The sequence below is a fragment of the Saccostrea echinata genome, unplaced genomic scaffold (assembly GCF_033153115.1).
Source record: "Saccostrea echinata isolate AGI-Se365-2 ecotype Australia unplaced genomic scaffold, CSIRO_AGI_Sech_v1 ptg000009l, whole genome shotgun sequence".
NCBI classification, from domain to species: domain Eukaryota; kingdom Metazoa; phylum Mollusca; class Bivalvia; order Ostreida; family Ostreidae; genus Saccostrea; species Saccostrea echinata.
Window position 1 is genome coordinate 2251950 of NW_026889758.1, and position 23024 is coordinate 2274973.

At 36.1% G+C, this 23024-nt stretch overlaps 2 protein-coding genes across 3 annotated transcripts; one reads left to right on the top strand and one right to left on the bottom strand.

The window, feature by feature from the left end:
- Positions 1-1188: 1188 nt before the first annotated feature.
- LOC133181594 (dnaJ homolog subfamily A member 3, mitochondrial-like) lies at positions 1189-13719 on the bottom strand. Of its 2 annotated transcripts, none has more exons than XM_061316127.1 (7): positions 13584-13719; positions 12333-12431; positions 12003-12108; positions 6899-7050; positions 4231-4601; positions 3957-3982; positions 1189-2670 (listed from the first exon to the last, which is right to left on the bottom strand). In XM_061316127.1, exons 2-6 carry the CDS (start codon positions 12404-12406, stop codon positions 3972-3974), a joined length of 714 nt encoding a protein of 237 aa, XP_061172111.1. In that variant the 5' UTR covers positions 12407-12431; positions 13584-13719; the 3' UTR covers positions 1189-2670; positions 3957-3971. The 2 variants fall into 2 exon arrangements, with proteins under 2 accessions (XP_061172111.1, XP_061172112.1); XM_061316128.1 differs by having other exon boundaries at positions 3939-3982.
- A 122-nt stretch (positions 13720-13841) lies between these two features.
- Positions 13842-22764, top strand: LOC133181592 (dnaJ homolog subfamily B member 9-like). The gene is made up of 7 exons (XM_061316125.1): positions 13842-13970; positions 17576-17685; positions 17892-17997; positions 18089-18234; positions 20841-21316; positions 21539-21580; positions 22436-22764. Exons 2-6 carry the CDS (start codon positions 17609-17611, stop codon positions 21547-21549), a joined length of 816 nt encoding a protein of 271 aa, XP_061172109.1. The 5' UTR covers positions 13842-13970; positions 17576-17608; the 3' UTR covers positions 21550-21580; positions 22436-22764.
- The last annotated feature ends 260 nt before the right edge of the window (positions 22765-23024 follow it).

The window sequence follows — 23024 nt, forward strand, 5'->3', positions numbered from 1 at the left end:
ATGTGGTCCAAGCTTTACAAGCCTTCATTACAATTGCCCATGTGTTAACTGTTAATGCTTCCTGAAGATAGCATCACAAATAATTGGGGGCCAGGCAGGAATTTCTTAATTTCTTGAGCTTCTAATCTTCATCCCATCAGTTTGCAAATGCTTTCCTCTACCTAAACAACCTGTTGTGTCCCCCACAGTTGCTTAAAACTAGGGCAGTATCCAATGAGGGGAGCCAGTCAGGATTTGTGTGCGCTTTGAGACTAGTTCAAAATTTCAATCCAAAATGTTTGTGAAGGACAGGAAAGTATATACTGGTAGATTTATGCAGTAAAGAAGTGAAATATGCTTTGGGAAATACGTCATGTCATCACCATATTGAACTGGATGTCAACATTTTAAAAGCTACAAATGTATATCTTATGTCCATGAAATGAGGAAATATTAAAGATCAATTACGAATGACCATATGAGCAACTCACGTGAGGAAATCTGGTTAGTCCTCATGTGAGCTGCTCATGAGCAAATTGTGAGAATGGTTTGGTATGGGAACTTGGGTAAAATTTTGCAAAACTGGGACAAACTCCAAGGTAAAGGTCAAATATGATGGTACCCAAAAGGTCTTGTCACAAGGAATACACGTGAAATATGAAAGCCTTAGCTCCCACCAATCAAAAGTTATGGGCAAGGTTAAATTTTTTTTTGCAGACAGCTAGACAGACAGAGAAAAATGCTTCATCTTGCATCCACTCTCTCTGTTGTAACCAAGGGCTGTGGTATGTTGAATATCATATAATTCACTACATGATCAATTCTTACCTCAGGTAACTCTTGTGAATACTAAATTCCATCACGTGACTTGTAAGGGAGCATATTTTGTGCTAAATAGGACATGTGCTCTAACATGTTGAATTGTCAGGCATCAATTCAAAAATTCTTTACTAATATGGATGTGCTTATATTGTTAATTTCATTTTGAATCCTTTGTAAATAGTGTACTTGTGCCATACAGATTAAAGGGGGAAATGGGAAAGAGTAATCTCGTATTTTTATACATGTCATTGTTATTTATCTAGTCTAATTTCAAAGCCATTCTTACAATGTTAGTTTCACCTCTCATGCAAACCAAATGTTTTAATCAACAAAATCAAGGGCAGGTTAGTGTAGATTCTCTACATTTAGAAAGCAGAAAAGACAAAAAACATATAATTGTTTTATTGTATGACAGTCTAAAATCATTTTAATATTTAAATTCGGTGCCAAATTGAGAATTGAGAGAATTCTTTAGTAAATACATGTATACAAAAGTGAAATAAGGTATGAAAGCAAAAGAAACACCAGAAAAAGACCCATTGCAGTTATCTTTTATTTTAGAGGAGGGTGTAAAGCATCATTAGGCATAATAAAAATTGTACAAAGGAAAAAAAATCTTCAATTATACAGAAAATAAGAAGAAAGTTGGAAACTACGTTGTGTATGTACTTTAGCTCTTCAAATCATTGGTCAAACGTTACTCATGAATATTTATATCGTGGAACTTTTATTTCAGTTTTGATTAGAACTTTGAATGTGGCATACCTTCAAAAAGTACATTAATTCAAACAGGTCTCTCTAGATCCCCTTATCATTGGTGCCTGACTTAAAGATCTGCATGGATTGCACACACTGTCTTTTTTCTGTTTTTATGAAATGTTTCAGAAATCTCTTAGCATTTTTCCAAGTTGAGAACAAAATTTTATATGTGGGGTAAAATATACACCTTCCTGTATCATTTCTTATTTTTGCATGATTCCTTGGGATATCAATAATAGTATTTCCTTGAAATTTAAGAATAGCACTTCAGTTTGTACCAAGGAAAGACACTGATTAAAAGTGAAACATTTTCATCATGTAACTTTAGTGGGCACCATTCCAAAACACTCCCAAAGAACTGTACAAGGTAAAAGCATATTTTTGCCCCTATAAAAGCCAATTTTTTAAAAATCTTTAAAAATGTTATAATTTCATATATTGTATGAAATATCTTAAATGACAAAAATTATTATAGTTTGGAAGTATATTATAGGCAATTCTTGTTTCTGTGATGTCACAAAGTTTTTCTGTTATTTCAAGAAAGAGGACAAAATGGACAAAATTCATTCAGTTTTGAGTATAGAATTTACTGAGCACAAGCTTGCCCCAGAACAATATTCACATATTTCATTGATATAATCATTCTACACATTATATCAAAAGATCAAGATGGACAGACCTGTGCTTAATGATTTTAATCAAAATACTGGTGTCTGAAAAATACACTTTTTTCTCTCAAAATCAATAAAATTTTGAATTTACATCATCCTCTTGACATCATGGCTGACGAAATTAGGTAATGCTTTCTTTCAAGTCTGCAGTTATCCCCCTGGTTAGAACTTATTATAGATTTCTCCATCAAAAATTGATTCGGGGGGCAGATATTGGTCATTACATAATATAGTCCTTCGAAGTTTGTTCAGCACAAATACAACATGCATAAAAAAATTCTGTTATAAAAAATATTTTTAATCTTTCATTTTACATCTGTTATAAATACCTGCAATAAAAAATGTATCTCAATGTCACAAGAGAAAAGTTTCACTTCTTTTTTCCAAGTTTCATTAAAATCCATTCCAATAATTTCCTTATCCATGGGATATGATAAAACTGTAAATAAAAAAAGAAATATCATTAAATTAACCTTCTTACAATAGCCATGTCTTTTAAGAGAGAGAGAGTTTTATTGTACAGTAAATGTAAAAAAGGAAAAAAAAAGTGGATATTAATAAATTTGCATGAGTACAAACTACTCCAGCAAGCTAGAAGTTCAGGACAATATTCTTTAAACTTGGCTCCCATGTATATCAGGAGTATAGGGATAACCCAGGCTTGTAACTGTGGTACAGTGTAAACTAACTATAGCTACTACATGTATGTGTATAATCTTTAAGAAGTATTAATATAACTTGACAGTCACCTGAGAATCGTGAGTTTCTCAGACTATGATCATGCAACTCACATGAGTCCAGGAACTCTGGATTTAAGTAACATGGATTTTACAAACCGATTCAGACTTCAGAGTGCCTAACTAGTAATGCAGGGATCCTGGGTTTGATTCCTGGTCCAGTCATACATTTTCTCCTTTCCTGTTACATAATTTGGTACCATTGACCAACCCTGGATTTGCAGGTGAAAGTTCTGCCAGGGGCAATAAGAACTTGGGTTTTGTCTTCAAGAGTGAAGACAATTAAACCAAGGAGGAATGTAATGGTTTTGGCCGTGGATATCGGCCTGAATAGCTCAGTGATAGAGCACCTGACTAGTGATACAGGGGTCCCAGGTTCAATTCCCGGTCCAGCCATACATTTTCTCCTTTCCTGTTACAATATCGGATCTTAATATGATCAACTAAGCCCAATCTGGGGCCTAAATCCTGGGGACACAAATTTCACAATTTGGTAACAAAATCATGCTTACTGCCATCATGCATATAGTTTGCCTGCAAACTGTCAAGGAATACCAAAAAAATCAAAAATACAATGAACAATTAATTTTCTATGTTTTACCAATTATTCCCACCCTGAAGCCTGAATCCTTGCCCCCAAGGTACTTCAATTTCAAAGCTATGGTAGAGGGCCAGCTGCTAATCATAATCATGTGTGCTAGATGTCCATGAAGATTTTAAAATTGTAATAAGTTTTTAATACATGTATTTGACAAACTTTGCTGAGCACTTTCAGTAATAAAAAATAAAAATGACTACAATAAAACACATTTATAGCAAACACTCTTATAATAAATTTACACTTACATCAAAGTGATTTTTGTTCCCCATGGTTTAAAAAGTATTGTGACCTTAACAGATATAGGGAATTATGTTTATAACAAAGCAAAACTGTCCATCTCTGGCACTTCACTAAAATTGTCTTACGTACTTCAATAAATAGCAATACCTTCGTGCCATTACTTCAGTCAGAACCTGAAAATAGAAACAATTAAGTGCAGAAAAAATGAAACGGCAACAATATATGGGTACTGCTTATAATATTGTGTGAATGAAGTCATTTAAAAAGTCTATGTTCCATATTGTTATTTCTAATGTCAGAGTCCAAATTAAGTTTTTTTTTTTTTTCTTATACTTGTCAGACAGATAAGCTCATTAGAAGATATTTAATATCACAAAAAAAAATTAAAGGAACGGAGGCAGGAGAGTGATTAGGCCTTTACCTATTATCAGTAAGATCAACAATTTTATGGAGATGTAGAGCCAAAACATTGAGAAGACTATGTTCCCCAGTCTTGGACTGGAATGATAATGGTAGTACTTCTGTTGTGTCCTATAGTCCCCCCAGGGGTTACTCCTCGTGTTTCCTCGTGACGAGTACTGATGGAATTCTTTATATAAGTCCTCGTATGCTTGACGTCTTTTTTCTTGGTTTCTTCGGATCATCTCGTCATACATTTCCTCCTGTCGTTGAGTTTGTTTTACCCAGTCCCTGTAAATGTCCTCGGCACTTTTGGGTGGGGCTCGGCTTTGCCGTTTGTAGTAATTTCTTACAAAATCATCTTCTGAGGTATTTCCCGCACTACGAGTGTACCTGACAAAATTAAGTTTAAAATCAATGCATGTAATAAATTATTTCTTTCCAAAATAACTTTTATTTAGATGAAAAGTGATTAAGTGAGCAAAATTGAGAAAAAAAAATTGTACTTATAATCACATGTATATTTTTTTTCGATATGTTTAATAATGGTAAAACTTTATGCAGATATCTGATACATGTATGTACATGTAAATTAACTTAAATTTATTCTATGGTTATACCTGATACATGTAAATATACAAAATAAGAGGAGGATTTTGTGTGTGTACCAGTATGGACTTCTGTTGTCAGGTGATTTTTACATTTAGTACATAACTGTGGTTTGTAATTTCAGTTTACCTGTCCTGTCACCTATACATGTATTACCTGGTAATGGACTGTCACTTTGTCAGCTATATTACCTGGTAATGTACTGTCACTTTGTCACCTATATTACCTGGTCATGTACCATCACTTTGTCAGCTATATAACCTGGTAAGGTACTGTCACTTTGTCACCTATATTACCTGGTAATGTATCGTCACTTTGTCATCTATATTACCTGGTCATGTACTGTCACTTTGTCACCTATATTACCTGGTAATGTACCGTCACTTTGTCAGCTATATTACCTGGTCATGTACTGTCACTTTGTCACCTATATTACCTGGTAATGTACCGTCACTTTGTCAGCTATATTACCTGGTCATGTACTGTCACTTTGTCACCTATATTACCTGGTAGTGTACCGTCACTTTGTCACCTATAATACCTGGTAATGTACTGTCACTTTGTCACCTATATTACCTGGTAATGTACTGTCACTTTGTCACCCATATTACCTGGTAACGTACTGTCACCTTGTCACCTATATTACCTGGTAATGTACTGTCACTTTGTCAGCTATATTACCTGGTAATGTACTGTCATTTTGTCACCCATATTACCTGGTAACGTACTGTCACCTTGTCACCTATATTACCTGGTAATGTACTGTCACTTTGTCAGCTATATTACCTGGTAATGTACCGTCACTTTGTCACCCGTATTACATGGTCATGTACTGTCATTTGTCACCTATATTACCTGGTCATGTACCGTCACTTTGTCATCTATATTACCTGGTCATGTACTGTCACTTTGTCACCTATATTACCTGGTAAGGTACTGTCACTTTGTCACCTATATTACCTGGTCATGTACCATCACTTTGTCACCTATATTACCTGGTCATGTACTGTCACTTTGTCATCTATATTACCTGGTCATGTACTGTCACTTTGTCATCTATATTATCTGGTAATGTACTGTCACTTTGTCAGCTATATTACCTGGTAATGTACTGTCACTGTGTCACCTATATTACCTGGTAATGTACTGTCACTTTGTCAGCTATATTACCTGGTAATGTACTGTCACTTCGTCACCCATATTACCTGGTCATGTACCGTCACTTTGTCACCTATATTACCTGGTAATCTACTGTCACTTTGTCACCTATATCACCTGGTCATGTACTGTCACTTTGTCAGCTATATTACTTGGTAATGCACTGTCACCTTGTCACCCACATTACCTGGTAATGTACTGTAACTTTGTCACTTATATTACCTGGTCATGTACTGTCATTTGTCACCTATATTACCTGGTAAGGTACTGTCACTGTGTCACCTATATTACCTGGTAATGTACTGTCACTTTGTCACCTATATTACCTGGTAATGTACCATCACTTTGTAAGCTATATTACCTGGTAATGTACTGTCACTTTGTCACCTACATTACCTGGTCATGTACTGTCACTTTGTCACCTATATTACCTGGTAAGGTACTGTCACTGTGTCACCTATATTACCTGGTAAGGTACTGTCATTTGTCACCTATATTACCTGGTAAGGTACTGTCACTTTGTCACCTATATTACCTGGTAATGTACCGTCACTTTGTCATCTATATTACCTGGTCATGTACTGTCACTTTGTCATCTATATTACCTGGTAATGTACCGTCACTTTGTCATCTATATTACCTGGTCATGTACTGTCACTTTGTCATCTATATTACCTGGTAATGTACTGTCACTGTGTCACCTATATTACCTGGTAATGAACTGTCACTTTGTCACCTATATTACCTGGTAATGTACTGTCACTTTGTCAGATGATTTGTACATATACATTCATTTACATTTGATTCTTATACTATTAAATGATAATTTGTACATCCAGTAAGGTATAAACATGTACTGATGATATGTACAAATGTTACAATGTACACATATGCACTGACGAAAATTTTTTCAGAGAACTCACTGTGTACTGTAAGTTGTCCTATAATGTTGTTTATTTATCTTTATGTCATACTCAGCTCTTCCCCGAGGGTCATTGAGAACATTGTAAGCTTCTTGTAGCTGGACAAATTTTTGCTGAGCTTGTGGATCACCTGGATTTGCATCAGGATGATACTGAAACAATTAAAAACAAGAGGCCCAAGGTCCTTAACGGTCACCTGAGTATAATACAACAATTTAGAAGTTAAATACACTGACAGATGAAGCTTTGTTGCCCTAAAGCAAGAGAAGTAGGAAGATCAGGATCAACAAAATAATTAGTCTAGTATTCAGTATCAACTCATAACTTAAGTTCTAATCTGTCCCCCACTTAATATTATCAACATGCAGACTCTATTGAAAATCAATAGAGCCCCACCCTAACACAGGAACCCCTGACCCTGGGGCCATGAAATTCACAATTTTTAAAAAGGCATCCTTATGCATCATAACCATGCACTTAGTTTGTTTAAATAATCTCCAGTAGCCAATAAGAAGATTTTCATAGAATCAATGCATTTTCACTATATAATCAATAGAGCCCCGCCCTAACACAGGAACCCCTGACCCTGGGGCCATGAAATTCACAATTTTTAAAAAGGCATCCTTATGCATCATAACCATGCACTTAGTTTGTTTAAATAATACCCAGGAGCAGAGAAGAAGATTTTCAAAGAATTAATGCATTTTCACTATATAATCAATAGAGCCCTGCCCTAACACCAGAACCCCTGACCCAGGGGCCATGGCTTTCACAATTCTGGAAGGGGCCCACCTCCTCATCATAACTATGTACTTAGTTTATCACCTTAATGCCCAGGAGCAGAGGAGAAGATTTTCAAAGAATTAATGCATTTTCACTATATAGTCGATAGAGCCCCACCCTAACACCAGAACCCCTGACCCTGGGGCCATGAAATTCACAATGTGGGAAGAGGCTCTCTTGCTCATCATAACTATGTACTTAGTTACTTAATTTAATACCCAGGAGCAAAGAAGAAGATTTTCAAAGAATTAATGCATTTTCACTATATAATCAATAGAGCCCCGCCCTTACACCAGAACCCCTAACCCCGGGGCCATGAATTTCACAATTTTGGAAGAGGCACTCTTGTTCATCATAACTATGTACTTAGTTACCTTATTTAATACCCAGGAGCAGAGAAGAAGATTTTCAAAGAAATAATGCATTTTCACTATATGATCTATATAGCCCCATCCTGGGGCCAGAACCCCTGACCCTGGGGCCATGAATTTCACAATTTTGGAAGAGGCACTCTTGCTCTTCATAACTACAGGGTGTTTCATAATATATGTTACATTTTGAATCTTCTATTTAACAAACACAAGAAAAAGATACACACAAGTGTTTTTATCAACTTGATGCATATATCCATAAGATTCATTATGTACGATTACCAACTAAAATATTAAAAACTGGACGAAATCTCAAACATTAATGAAAATTAGTGAAATTTCTAAATTACATCATTTTTATAACGTTGAATTTCAAAACGTCAAAAGTCCACGTTACATGTTCTTAATGACCTCCACTATTACACCTACAAATGAAAGTTGCTTCTCGAAATTTGTAAAACCTCGTCACAATTTTTTGCTTAGACACTCCTCATTTGAAGGTTTGTTTCTTTTGAGCTCTTTCAGTATCTGTTGTCTAGGATTGTAGACCCTGTTCCTAAAGACCCCCCCCCCCCCAAAAAAAAAAGCCCGAAGATTGAGATTGGCGAATGCAGAGAGCAAACTCTTTTCTTGGGGTATTGCATTATTGAAAAATTTGTACGCTGATAACTTCATATCATATTTCAAAGTTCAATATATGATGGGAATGCTGATATGGACAGCATCAATTTCTGAAAACATCCGTCTGACAGTTTTCTCAGGAGTTTGCTAAACTATCTAAGAGTCTCCACTTCACCAATTAAATCTTTGGTTCTTGAAGTCCTTAGGCTTTCTGGAGTTATTGTGTCATTTATCGCATATTACTCGTCCCTGTCCTTTAACCTTGTCTAGCCTTCTGATAAGCATCCTAAAGAGCTTCTATTCTATTGGAATATTTCCTTAATCAACTTCTGAATGAATATTGGCGACATGCATTGAAAAAAAAAACAATTTTACAATTCAGCAATATGTTGATAAGTTAAGTCCATTTCGAAAAATATTCAAATTATGACATCGGCGTTTATGTCACAATTAATCATTGTATTACCATGATTTCCTTGACTTTTTCACATGGCATAAAAATGCAGTTTGTAATAGAAATATGATAGGTAACAAAAATAATTAGATTTAAAAATGTAACATATATTATGAAACACCCTGTATGTACTTAATTACCTTATTTAATACCCAGGAGCAGAGAAGAAATTTTCAAAGAAATAATGCACTTTCACTATATGATCTATATAGCCCCACCCTGGGGCCAGAACCCCTGACCCTGGGGCCATGAATTTCACAATTTTGAAAGAGGCACTCTTGCTCCTCATAACTATGTACTTAGTTACTTTATTTAATACCCAGGAGCAGAGAAGAAGATTTTCAAAGAATTAATGCATTTTCACTATATAATCAATAGAGCCCTGCCCTAACACCAGAACCCCTGACCCAGGGGCCATGGCTTTCACAATTCTGGAAGGGGCCCACCTCCTCATCATAACTATGTACTTAGTTTATCACCTTAATGCCCAGGAGCAGAGGAGAAGATTTTCAAAGAATTAATGCATTTTCACTATATAGTCGATAGAGCCCCACCCTAACACCAGAACCCCTGACCCTGGGGCCATGAAATTCACAATGTGGGAAGAGGCTCTCTTGCTCATCATAACTATGTACTTAGTTACTTAATTTAATACCCAGGAGCAGAGAAGATTTTCAAAGAATTAATGCATTTTCACTAGATAGTTGATAGAGCCCCGCCCTAACACCAGAACCCCTGACCCTGGGGCCATGAATTTCACAATTTTGGAAGAGGCACTCTTGCTCATCATAACTATGTACTTAGTTACTTTACTTAATACCCAGGGGCAGAGAAGAAGATTTTCAAAGAATTAATGCTTTTTCACTATATAATCTATAGAGCCCCGCCCTAACACCAGAACCCCGACCCTGGGGCCATGAAATTCACAATTTTGAAAGAGGCACTCTTGCTCATCATAACTATGTACTTAGTTACTTTATTTAATACCCAGGAGCAGAGAAGAAGATTTTCAAAGAATTAATGCATTTTCACTATATAATCTATAGAGCCCTGCCCTTACACCAGAACCCCTAACCCCGGGGCCATGAATTTCACAATTTTGGAAGAGGCACTCTTGCTCATCATAACTATGTACTTAGTTACCTTATTTAATACCCAGGAGCAGAGAAGAAGATTTTCAAAGAAATAATGCATTTTCACTATATGATCTATATAGCCCCACCCTGGGGCCAGAACCCCTGACCCTGGGGCCATGAATTTCACAATTTTGGAAGAGGCACTCTTGCTCATCATAACTATGTACTTAGTTACTTTATTTAATACCCAGGAGCAGAGAAGAAGATTTTCAAAGAATTAATGCATTTTCACTATATAATCTATAGAGCCCCGCCCTTACACCAGAACCCCTGACCCTGGGGCCATGAATTTCACAATTTTGGAAGAGGCACTCTTGCTCATCATAACTATGTACTTAGTTACCTTATTTAATACCCAGGAGCAGAGAAGAAGATTTTCAAAGAAATAATACACTTTCACTATATGATATATATAGCCCCACCCTGGGGCCAGAACCCCTGACCCTGGGGCCATGAATTTCACAACTTTGGAAGAGGCACTCTTGCTCATCATAACTATGTACTAAGTTACTTTATTTAATACCCAGGAGCAGAGGAGAAGATTTTCAAAGAATTAATGCATTTTCACTATATAATCTATAGAGCCCCGCCCTAACACCAGAACCCCTGACCCTGGGGCCATGAATTTCACAATTTTGGAAGAGGCACTCTTGCTCTTCATAACTATGTACTTAATTACCTTATATAATACCCAGGAGCAGAGAAGAAGATTTTCAAAGAAATAATGCACTTTCACTATATGATCTATATAACCCCACCCTGGGGCCAGAACCCCTAACCCTGGGGCCATGAATTTCACAATTTTGGTAGAGGGCTCAATGCTTATTACAATGATGCCAACAGTTTGACTGCTTGATGTCCAGGAGTAAAGAAGAAGATTTTTAAAGATTGCATTATTTTTGGTGGTTTTAGCCCCACCCCTCAGGCCCCAGGGGGGCAGGGACCATGAAATTCACAATTTTTGTTCCCCTTCACCCATAGATGCTATATGCCAAATTTGGTTGAAATTGGTTAAGCGGTTTCAGAGAAGAAGCTAAAAATGTTCAAATGTTAACGCACGACGCACGCCGACGGACGAGAACGGATAGCAATAGGTCACCTGAGTGACTCAGGTGACCTAAAAATCAGGATCTGGAATTTCTGACTAATGAGCAACAATCCATTGATTTTTATAATATTCCGACTAGTGAAGAGACCGTTTTATTTCCTATGTAGCTTGTAATGCAAGTTTTGATTGGTTTTAAAGTCAGGTGTTAATTTCTGTACACCCAACTTGAGCCGGGGGTAAAAAATGTGACGTCACAATGCATAGTTTCTCTATGATAAAAAGCAAATAACATGACATCATAATGCACTGTAGGACGTAATAAATCTAGCCGATAGCTTGAAACATAGTTCACTGGACTTGTTGACAACGTATTTATTTGGGTACATAGGAAATAAATTTGTTATCCAGGTCTAGTCAAGGGTGTAAGGGGATTTACCCTGGGTTGTATTCCATACACCCTTCAGTCTGAGGGTCTATGGAATAAACTCCAGGGTAAAACCCCGTACACCCTTGATTGAACCTGGATAACTAATAATATCCTGGACAGGATATGAATGCTAAATTTCTTTAGCATTGCAGTAAGAAATGATTTGTTGAATCAAGATATGTACACCTACTTGTTTGAAGATTTATCAAATAAAAATTTCACAAAGCAGGACATAAATTAATGTATTCATAATCTTCACATTACCTTTTTGCACAACTCTATATAAGCAGCTCTGATTTCCTTTGCACTGGCCTGTTTTTGCACTCCTAAAACTTCATAGTGTGTTCTTGATAGGGAGGGAGAGTAGTGTCTGAAATTTGTATAAGTAATGCATACACTTCATTCTATATTTGAGAAATTTCATTTTTTAAGTTCAACTTAATAACTTTCCACTAAGTTTAATCAATGTGCATACAACTTTAGCAACTGCAATAGTTTCATAATGATTTTGTTATTGTAGCTTATCTTAAAACTGACTTGGTTTTCCCCCTCATATTTTTTTTTTTTTAATGTTGTTCAATGGTTCATATTCACCTTAGAAGAAGCAGCCTACATGATGAAACATGTGTATGCAGAGACCCCTTCACTAAGCATGGTTGGTGTAACATAATTTATGTCAGCATCTTCAGTGGCCTGCAATGAAAAAAACTTGTTAAATAATTTTAGGTTTTTAAAAGAAAGCATATACTGGTACTTTGCTATTCATTTTTACAACAAACATATCCTTGACTCTGAAATAAATTGGGAAGCATTTATTTCATAATGGAGAAAATGGAACAAAAAAAAAACAAAAAAAAAAAAACAAGAAGCCCATGGGCCACATCGCTCACCTGAGCACATTGGCTAGGTTTTAGGATGCTTCCATATCAATAAAAGTAATGGCTTTGCTGTTCTTGAGCAGATGATTTTTAAAGATTTTTAAAAGATTTTTTCCTATATATTCCTTTGTAAAAAAAAAAAAAATTGATCCCTCATTGTGGCCCCTCCCTACCCCAAGGGGTCTTCATTTGATCAAACTTTAATCTACACTACCTAAAGACGCTTCCATATTAATATGACTTATCATGGATTTACTGTTCTTGAGGAGAAGATTTCAAAAGTTTTTTCCTATGTAAAACTGATCCCCCTTGTAACCCCACCCTACCCTGGGGGGGGGGGGGTCATGATTTAAACAAATTGAATCTACACTACCTAAAGTTGCTTCGATATTGTCCCGAAATTACACGGAAAGTCTAGAGAGAACAAGTTTGGCGCAGTTTCTGACCTCTCTTGACTGTTTCTGTGTAATTCCGGGATGCCTCTACATTTTACATAGTCAGAAATCATCACTTCCATTGCTTTCAGTTCTCAGTGCTAGGTATTGAGGTTGTTTTGGTTTACTGCATGTTTTATACTCCAAGTTCACAGACAATTGAGGGACATTATTCAATCAATTTTGAAGCTAGATCTCACCCGACACCGGTAGGAAGCGTACATATTGATCAAAATCAAGTGTGAACCGAGGCACCCCCTGAAATCCAAGATGACAACTGTCATACCTTCACTCTTTTTATATACAGACATACAGTTATATGATATTTTTTAACCCTGCTAATTTCAGTGATTTTGGCTTTTTATTTTAATGAGTGTATTCAGACACACCTAGAAAATATATAAAACACAAAATGCACCATCCTGAAACCAAGCGCCTATGTGAAATATTGCTGTCAAGATTGATACAGGCGAATTATGCAATACGCAAATCTGTTATGTCTCTTATTACAAGTTGTACGATCGAACACCCACCTGTTAGCGTTTCTTTAGCGAGAGTTATTGTCCTTGTGTCATAAAGTAAAATTTCTGTTCCTTATGGCATGTTTTTCGCATTCGAAAAAATATTTAAAGCGAATGTTTATAGTTTACCCAAACCTTCAGCAGTTCAACCCCATAACCAGAAGTAGAAAGTGAAAGGTTAATAACAAAACCTGTAACGGGCGAATTTCTTTCCCGGATTATGAAACGAGAGCGGCGGAAAGTCAGTGATGAGTACACATGCAGTTTCGAGGTGATTGAATGTACAGTGCTGTCCTATTAGTTGATGCATGGTAGACAAAGACACAGAACTCATAATACATGTATGAACTGATATACATGGACCACACACCAGGGCAGAAGCAACACTGAGTAACTTCAGTAAGTTTGCTTCCTGACAGAATGTCAAATAGAAAGATCCGAGAAAAGGGACTTTGCTTTTGGTACATTGTATATGATAACAAATCAATCATTTTTCTTACTGAGAAGCACCATTCAAATTAGGGCTTTTCCTAAGTTGACATAACAAGAGGCACAGGGGCCACATCGCTCACCTGAACATTTTGGCGAGGAAAAAGAATAAATCAGCTCAGTATTGAAAAGTTTAAATATAAAAGTGGTTCGGGGAGGGGGTATGATTTGAACAAGCTTAAATATGACACATAATGGCTTTGCTGTTTTTAAGTTGAAAATTTTTATTGATAATATTATATTCTAAATTTTTATAACTCTGATCCCCTGTTATGGCCCCTCTATTCTCCTTGGGAGGTTCATGATTTGAACAAATTTAAATCTACATCACCTTTTTGGATGCTTTTTTTATATTTTTGACCAATCATGGCTTTTTTGGGAGCCGGTATGATTTGAACAAACTTAAATATGACACATATTGGCTTTGATGTTTTTAAGATGAAACTTTTTATTGATAATTAATTATCCTTTATATTCCTTTGTATAACTATGATCCCCTGTATGATCCCTCTCTTCTCCTGGGGGGGGGGGGGTCATGATTTGAACAAATTTAAATTTAGATTATCTTTTTTGATACTTTTATATTTATGACCAATCATGGATTTGTTGTTCTTGTACAGAATTTTAAAGATTTTTCGTATGTATTCCAATGTAAAACTGTGATCACCCATTGTGGCCCCACCCTACCCCGGGGGTCATGATTTGAACAAACTTGAATCTACACTACCTGAAGATGCTTCCATATAAATGTGACCATACATGGCTTTGCTGTTCTTGAGAAGAAGATTTTGAAAGGTTTTCCCAATGAATTCATATGTAAAACTTTGATTGCCCATTGTGGCCCCACCCTACCCCCAGGGGTCATGATTTGAACAAACTTGAATCTACACTACCTGAGGATGCTTCCATATAAATATGACTAATAATGGCTTTGTTGTTCTTGAGAAGAAGATTTTTAAAGATTTTTCTTATGTATTTGTATGTTACACTTTGATCCCCCAATGTGGCCCCACCCTACCCCCGGGGGTCATAATTTGAACAAATTTGAATCTACGCTACCTCACAATGATTCCACATAAGTTTCATATTTTCAAGCACAGTGGTTCTTGAGAATATTTTTAAACATCGTCGGTAACCCACGGGTGACTCACATCGATTCTCTCTATCAGGTAGCTTGTGGACTCAAAACCGTGGTTTGCGACAATGATTATTAGCTCACCTCGACGAAGTCGAGATGAGCTTATGCTATACCCCCGGCGTCGGCATCGGCGTCGGTGTCGGCGTCGGCGTTAGCGTCGGCGTCCCAGGTTAAAGTTTTAGGAGCAAGTCCCATTCCCAAGTAACTATAAGCCCTACCTGGACCAAACTTGCATGGATGATGCATCTAGGGATGGACACTACCACACTTGCTTCGGATGCTGGATCTGACCTAGATTTTCCAGATGAGTGACCAGGTTAAAGTTTTAGGAGCAGGTCCATTCCCAAGTAACTATAAGCCCTACCTGGACCAAACTTGCATGGATGATGCATCTAGGGATGGACAATACCACACTTGTTTGGGATGCTGGATCTGACCTAGATTTTCCAGATGAGTGACCAGGTTAAAGTTTTAGGAGCAGGTCCATTCCCAAGTAACTATAAGCCCTACCTGGACCAAACTTGCATGGATGATGCATCTAGGGATGGACACTACTACACTTGCTTCGGATGCTGGATCTGATGTAGATTTTCCAGATGAGTGACCAGGTTAAAGTTTTAGGAGCAGGTCCATTCCCAAGTAACTATAAGCCCTACCTGGACCAAACTTGCATGGATGATGCATCTAGGGATGGACACTACCACACTTGCTTCGGATGCTGGATCTGACCTAGATTTTCCAGATGAGTGACCAGGTTAAAGTTTTAGGAGCAGGTCCATTCCCAAGTAACTATAAGCCCTACCTGGACCAAACTTGCATGGATGATGCATCTAGGGATGGACACTACCACACTTGCTTCGGATGCTGGATCTGACCTAGATTTTCCAGATGAGTGACCAGGTTAAAGTTTTAGGAGCAGGTCCATTCCCAAGTAACTATAAGCCCTTCCTGGACCAAACTTGCATGGATGATGCATCTAGGGATGGACATGGCCACACTTACTTCGGATGCTGGATCTGATGTAGATTTTCCAGATGTTAAGCAGGTTAAAGTTTTAGGAGCAGGTCCATTCCCAAGTAACTATAAGCCCTACCTGGACCAAACCTGCATGGATGATGCATCTAGGGATGGACACTACCACACTTGCTTCGGATGCTGGATCTGACCTAGATTTTCCAGATGAGTGACCAGGTTAAAGTTTTAGGAGCAGGTCCATTCCAAAGTAACTATAAGCCCTACCTGGACTAAACTTGCATGGATGATGCATCCAGGGATGGACACTACCACACTTGCTTCGGAAGCTGGATCTGACCTAGATTTTCCACATGTGAGACCAGGTTTAGATTTAGGAGTAGTCTCGTTCCCAAGTAACTATAAGCCCTACCTGGACCAAACTTGCATGGATGATGCATCTAGGGATGTACACTAACCAACCTGCTTCGAATGCTGGATCTGACCTAGATTTTCCACATGAGTGAATTTTAGCCATATTTTAACCAAATTAGCATGGATGATGTATCTAGGGATGGATACTTCCAGACTTGCCTTGGATTCTGAATCTGACGTACATTTTCCAGATGAGTGACCAGGGTAATTTTTTGGAGTAGCTATATAATATTATGGCCTGTTATGATTAAACTTGCATAGATGGTGCATCTAAGGATGAAAACTTCCAGACTTGCTTTGGATGTTGGAACTGACCAAAATTTTCTTGATTACTAAACAGGTCAAAAGTTTTTTGAGCAGATCTATAATTAAATCAAACTTGCATGGATATTGATCTTGGGATGTACCCTAACTAGAAAAAAATATGATGTGAAATTTGCCTTACATGTAGATAACATTCGTCGAGGTGAGCTTCGTAATCTTTGATTACCTATGTTTAAATGATGCCATTAATTTTTCACAAAATCATAATTATCGCCCCTTGGAAAAAGGTGTGACCCTTCATTTAAATTAACTTGAATCCTCTTTACTCAAGGATACTTTGTGGCAAGTTTGGTTGAAATTGGCCCAGTGGTTCTTGAGAAGAAGATGAAAATATGAAAAGTTAATTTCAAAATAGCCTCCTTTACGCTATTTAATTTTCTCAAAGTCCCAAAATACATTCTTCATCAGTGTAGAGAGGGTCCATAAGATAGTATTTACTCTAATTCATGATGTGGAAGTTATGGTCTAGACTGAAAACCAACATGTCTACTCTCATAAAGGAGACAATAAAAGAAACAGATTTCCTCCCTATTCTCTCAGGTTAGGGACCAGAAAAGCTACCTACTGACTTGTCATGGACTTAGTTAGTGGTGGAGTTAATTGTAAATAATTCATTGAGATAAGTGTCATTTAATAGGTTTTTTTGTTTTTGTTTTTATTGCTACAGATAATTGTTGGTATGTAATGCTGCACCAAAGTAATGTTCGTGGAGTCCACATGTTTATTACGATACAAGATATTTCACAGACTTCCTCCCTGCCAGGTTAGCTTTCTCAGGTATGCATTTCCTTAACTAAATTTATCCTTGCAAATTGGGTAACTGGACTTTACTCTTCTAATGTATTTGAAAGAAAATTCATTTTATTTAGTACTGGGCCAAGTTTGTAACAGCTAAGCTTGATAAGTGCTAGATGTAGCCCTCTTGAATGGACTGCTGTTTGAAGTGTACAAAATATTTTGAAATACCTTCTTTTGTTTTGAAGGAAATGTGCATCACTGCCTTCACAAAATCATTACCAGATTCTGGGTATAAATCAAAGAGCAGACAACAAAGAAATAAGGGCAGCATACATTGCAAAGTGTAAAAAGGTACAGTTGTCAGACAGAAAGAAGGAAATTAATTAATCTAGAAAACTTTAAAAAGCATTGAACCTGACCATTTTGATTCTGAATTTTTCAGTATCATCCAGATACCAATCCAGATGACTCTCAAGCTCAGCAGAAGTTTATCCGTTTACAGGAAGCTTACAATGTACTTAGTGACCCCAAGGAAAGGATCCACTACGACATGCACTTCTACAGAATAAGAATGGACACCCAAAAGAAGTAAACTATCAGTTACTGAAACTTGCTCTCACTTTAATCCCAATGAATAGAATTTTGACTCATGGAGACTTCTTTTACATAAGATTTTCCAGTAAAGAATGAGTGGACTTAACGCCCTATTTTGGGTCTTTTTGTGATCCTCTACTAAACTGTAAATGAAGTGAATCCAAAATATTTTAGAAGCAATAGCAAGATTGACATATACATGATTATATTAGGTAGATCATTTGTACTGTAGTGGTTTAGATTTCTATTTCATAGCCCTCGTTTCGTAAATTATATTTTGCAAGTATTTGTTGGTATTTCAGTCTGATAATTCTATTTACCTTATGTTTTCAGTTGTTACTTACGTAAAACCCCATTATTATTTGTCTTTTATAAGTTAGGACATGTGTTGACATTCCACGTTTAACTTTTTAAACAGGAAGTGTCATCCATGTTGGGAGTCTTTCCATAGTACTTTTGGTAGCTGTGTTCTGATTGGTTTAGTTAGCTATAGGATCTTTGATGTTCATTGGCTTTTATTTTTGGGCCTATAGCTAGGGTATTTAAAGCTGTGTTCGTGTAGTTTTCTTCACTTGGGTTGGGGAACAGAACCTCATGGTTAGTTCCTCTTTACTGTGCTAAGAAAACCTCATGGTTTATGAGCACTATTTGATTAGTGCCTTAGAGTGCTAAGAAAACCTCATGGTTTAACAGTACTCTAGGTCTTGGCTAGCTTTAGTTTCATGTTTTTCACAAGTTCTAGGTTTTTGTTAGGAAACAGTTAGGATGTAGGTTTTATAGAGTTAATTTATTTTCCCCTTTCCAAGTCCAGCCTGGTCTAGGGATTTGTAGATAACAGGTATAATTCCTAGAACCACTATTTACTATTTGTTATTTATTTTTGGTGTTGTTTATTTTCTGGGTTAGATATTTTTTTTGAGTCCAGATTTGACTTTATTATTTTAAGTTCAACTCTAGAGTGTTGATTAGTAGAGTTCATATTGGGTGATGTAGCTCATTTCCCTTACATTTTTCCAACTCATTGACATTTACAGCATTTTTTTATAGGATTTTTGACCTTTTTCATAAGTATGGAAGCTCAGTAGGGACATAAATTATTTTTCAAAGGGTTTCCACATTCCTCCCATTTTTCCTATTAAATTTTTCACAAACTTCTTATTTATTTATTGAGATTATTGTTATTCACTTGCCAAATTAAATTATATTTTTGATAAAACTATTTATTCCTGTGCAATTTTGAAAGACTTTATTCTTGTTTAAATTTTGACTATTATTTATTATTTGTTATCATTTACAAAGGTTAATTCTCACTTTATTAAATTTATAAAACTTACAACTGTGTTTTCATGTAGCGTTGTTCATAGTTCAGATATCCCCTTACCTGGGTTGATAATCATAACTGGAGGCAGTTTACTGCTTTAAGCCAAGTTGGCTATTAACTTTGTTAAGTTATTCATTAAAGAGTTCTACTTCCGGTTACAGTACAAAAGAAAATACAAAATATTTGGGAGTAAAAGGACACAAAACTAATTGCGGATATTTCTCGCACACGAATAAAAGTTGGTATACAGTGTTGATCAGCATCATGTAGGCATCCCTCTCTCTCAATAGAAATTTGAATATGTATATAGTATCATTTAATGCCAATAACAGTGATGTAAATATGAAATTAAAAGATTTCTCTGGTAAATATTGTGAGGATACACAAAATTGTACAGCAGATTTAATTCGCTCAATTCTGCAAATGGCGGACCAACCAAACATGCTGTCAGGCCTGAATTAGGTTGAGGTAACATTTTAGAATAATTGATTTCACAAGTACACTCGCAGCTGGACACCAGGTGACGAATTGTAATTTAATTTTACAGGTCAATCTAGGTTCAATCAAGGTAAAAACAGTCATATTACAATGGAAGCGACATGTTTTTCTTGAACATGTTTTTTGTAAAATTGAGTATGAGCACAGATTTGTCCACTCATCTCCTTTTAATATGATGTTATCTTATTCAATATACACCTATAATATTCTTCAGAATGGCTGATAAATATGCCCTGAATATGTATTAAGATGCTGACAAAAGTGTGACCCTGATTATCTTTTGATATTCAAGAAATCTTCAGGTGCCATGATTTAGGTTTTTATTTGGTTTTCCTTGAAAAGAATTCTTTTAATTCAGAAATATATCTGTATTAAGAAAACACATTTAAGATAGCTGTTATTATGGAAAGAAACATTTTACTTCAATTGTCTGCTTTTTTTCAAGACTCTGAAGTCCACTCATTCTTTAGAAATGTTCAACAAAGCTAATTGAATTAAAAAAGAGATGTATTTTATTGTGAAGGGTAGGATAAAGGATTGGAAAGAGAAATGGGAAAAAGACATTCAAGGACAAAGAGAAATAAAATTGTAAAATGTGGTTAATCATTAAAGTGGCAGAAAGTATATCTTTCCTATCCGAGCAGGAGACCATTTGTCTGGTTTTCAATCTAATTATTGCTCAATTGCTTGTTCTACATTTTCTATTTTTTTCTTCATAAACTACATATTTTATATAAAGATATGATGTTGTAATTAAATGTTTTAATTATTAATTACACAGGACTTCTAGCAATGAAGGAGTTCATCATAAGGAGCAACAGGCAAGACATAGACCAGAGGACATGTACGGACAATGGTCAAACTATGGCAGACAACAGGCAAGACATAGACCAGAGGACATGTACAGACAATGGTCAAACTACGGCAGACAACAGGAAGAGACGTACGGTCAGTGGACCGGACAACGGGGAAAGTATGAGGAGTGGATCAAAGAAAACAAAAGTAGGCACAATTCAAACCAAGAACACAGTGAATATTATAACGAGGCCTTCTATCAACAGAAGTACTATGACATGTTTGGACCCTTTGGTTGTCTTGTGGATTCTTTCTTTGGAAACAAAGAGTCAAAGCAGGCATCCTTTCAAGATATTTTTCTCTTGTTTACCTTGATTAATATTTTCACCATCTTGGGATATGCTTCTGGGATATACCTGATCAAAGATATTACAGAGAGCGCGAGAAAATGGCAGCAACAAGGTAAGACGTACAATGTACAAGGTGATGGACCACTTACATGTATACATTAGAACCTCATTATGTTTAACTCGATTGGACCGAGTAAAAACTGAGACATATCCATGGTATTCAAGATATCAGTTCAACCGTATAAACATATCTATGATATACCATACTTCCTTCATAGCTGATTAAAATTAATAATAAATGAAAATGTCATAAAAATTTTCCCTTTTTTTTCAGTGAAGAAATAACAACTCGTAGTAGCAGTGGTGTGAAAGTGAGGTAGGGCTTTTATTTGAATCATTTGTTGTAAGGTCTTAACACCCGACAAGTCCCATACAATTTTTATGATTAAGTTAAGTGATTTATAATCAGTCTAGTCCATTTAAGCATCGTGTCCATTCAATTGTGCAGCAACAGGGCACATTTTGTCATTAGCATGAATCCTATAGTTAGTTTTCAATAGACTTTATTTTACCAAGAGTTGTTTCTATTTGGTCACCATATTGGAGGTCAACAAACCCAGATTCCTTCATTATTCAACCAATTTAAACTTGTCATACTGGGCAATGAGGTGAAGATAACACAGTTTTTCTTACAAATATATGTTTGTAACAAAAGCTTCCTTTAATTCAATTTTTTTGTATTTTTAAAGGTTTTTGCCCATTTATTTCTGCCATATGTTTAAAATAGGTTGCTCAAAGAGGAAAATTCACTAGTTTGACCTCCAAGATGGTGACCAAGGGAAATAACTCAAAGGGAAAATACATGTATCATACAAAAGCTATCTATTGTTTAGTTAGGAGTATTTAAAAGATCTGTCATTGTTGGATACTGACGGGAGATCTCGTGTTTTACCCATCACCCATGAGAGATGAGTCAAGACAAGATCACCCATGGGTATCCAACGATGAAGATCTGTGAAGGAAACTCCTAATCCAGTTATCATAATTAACTTTTTTTTCTATAAAATAGCATTTTATTAAATCAGTATACAAATAGATCATTTTTCAAAATTATGATTCCCATTTCTTAATTAGCAAAAAACTGTTGCACTTCAGATGCACTCAAACAACTGTATATATAGAAAAAGTAAATTGATTCATTATTAAAGACATCGTGAAAATCTAATTTCAGACTGGCAGTCTACAGATGACGGACCATGAAATACTCTTTTCTTTTACATGTATCTGGTAATATGCCATATATACAGGAACGTTATTAAACTCTGTGTGTTTGTATTATGTGCTAAAGAAGGTACATAAGGCTTTGATATACATGTGTATGAAGCATCTTGAATGTTTTTTAAGCAGGCTGACATTCTAATGTTCGTAAAATGTAAAACTTCTAAGAATGTAAATTGTTATGTATGGTTTTTAACAGTAATTACTGAAAGTTATGCATTTTTGTTAAATTATGCCCACCTTTGTTAAGTTTTTAATGATTTGATAATAAAATTGTCTGAAGTCAAACTGGACTTTTTAATCAATACTCCACCAGGGAATGACTCTAATATATACAAGCTGGACTCAAGTGGTAAAATTCCAAGTTCACTTGCGGAATTCTTTAAAAGCCATATCTGTTACACACTGCGTGTATCGGATCAGAAACACTTGGTTAGCAAAGATGCTACACTTAGAAAGTGCTCCCTTCAATTGTGCTACACTTGAGCTATTGCTCATAAATACATGTACACTGTTCTACAGGAAAGAAAAATTTGAACAAT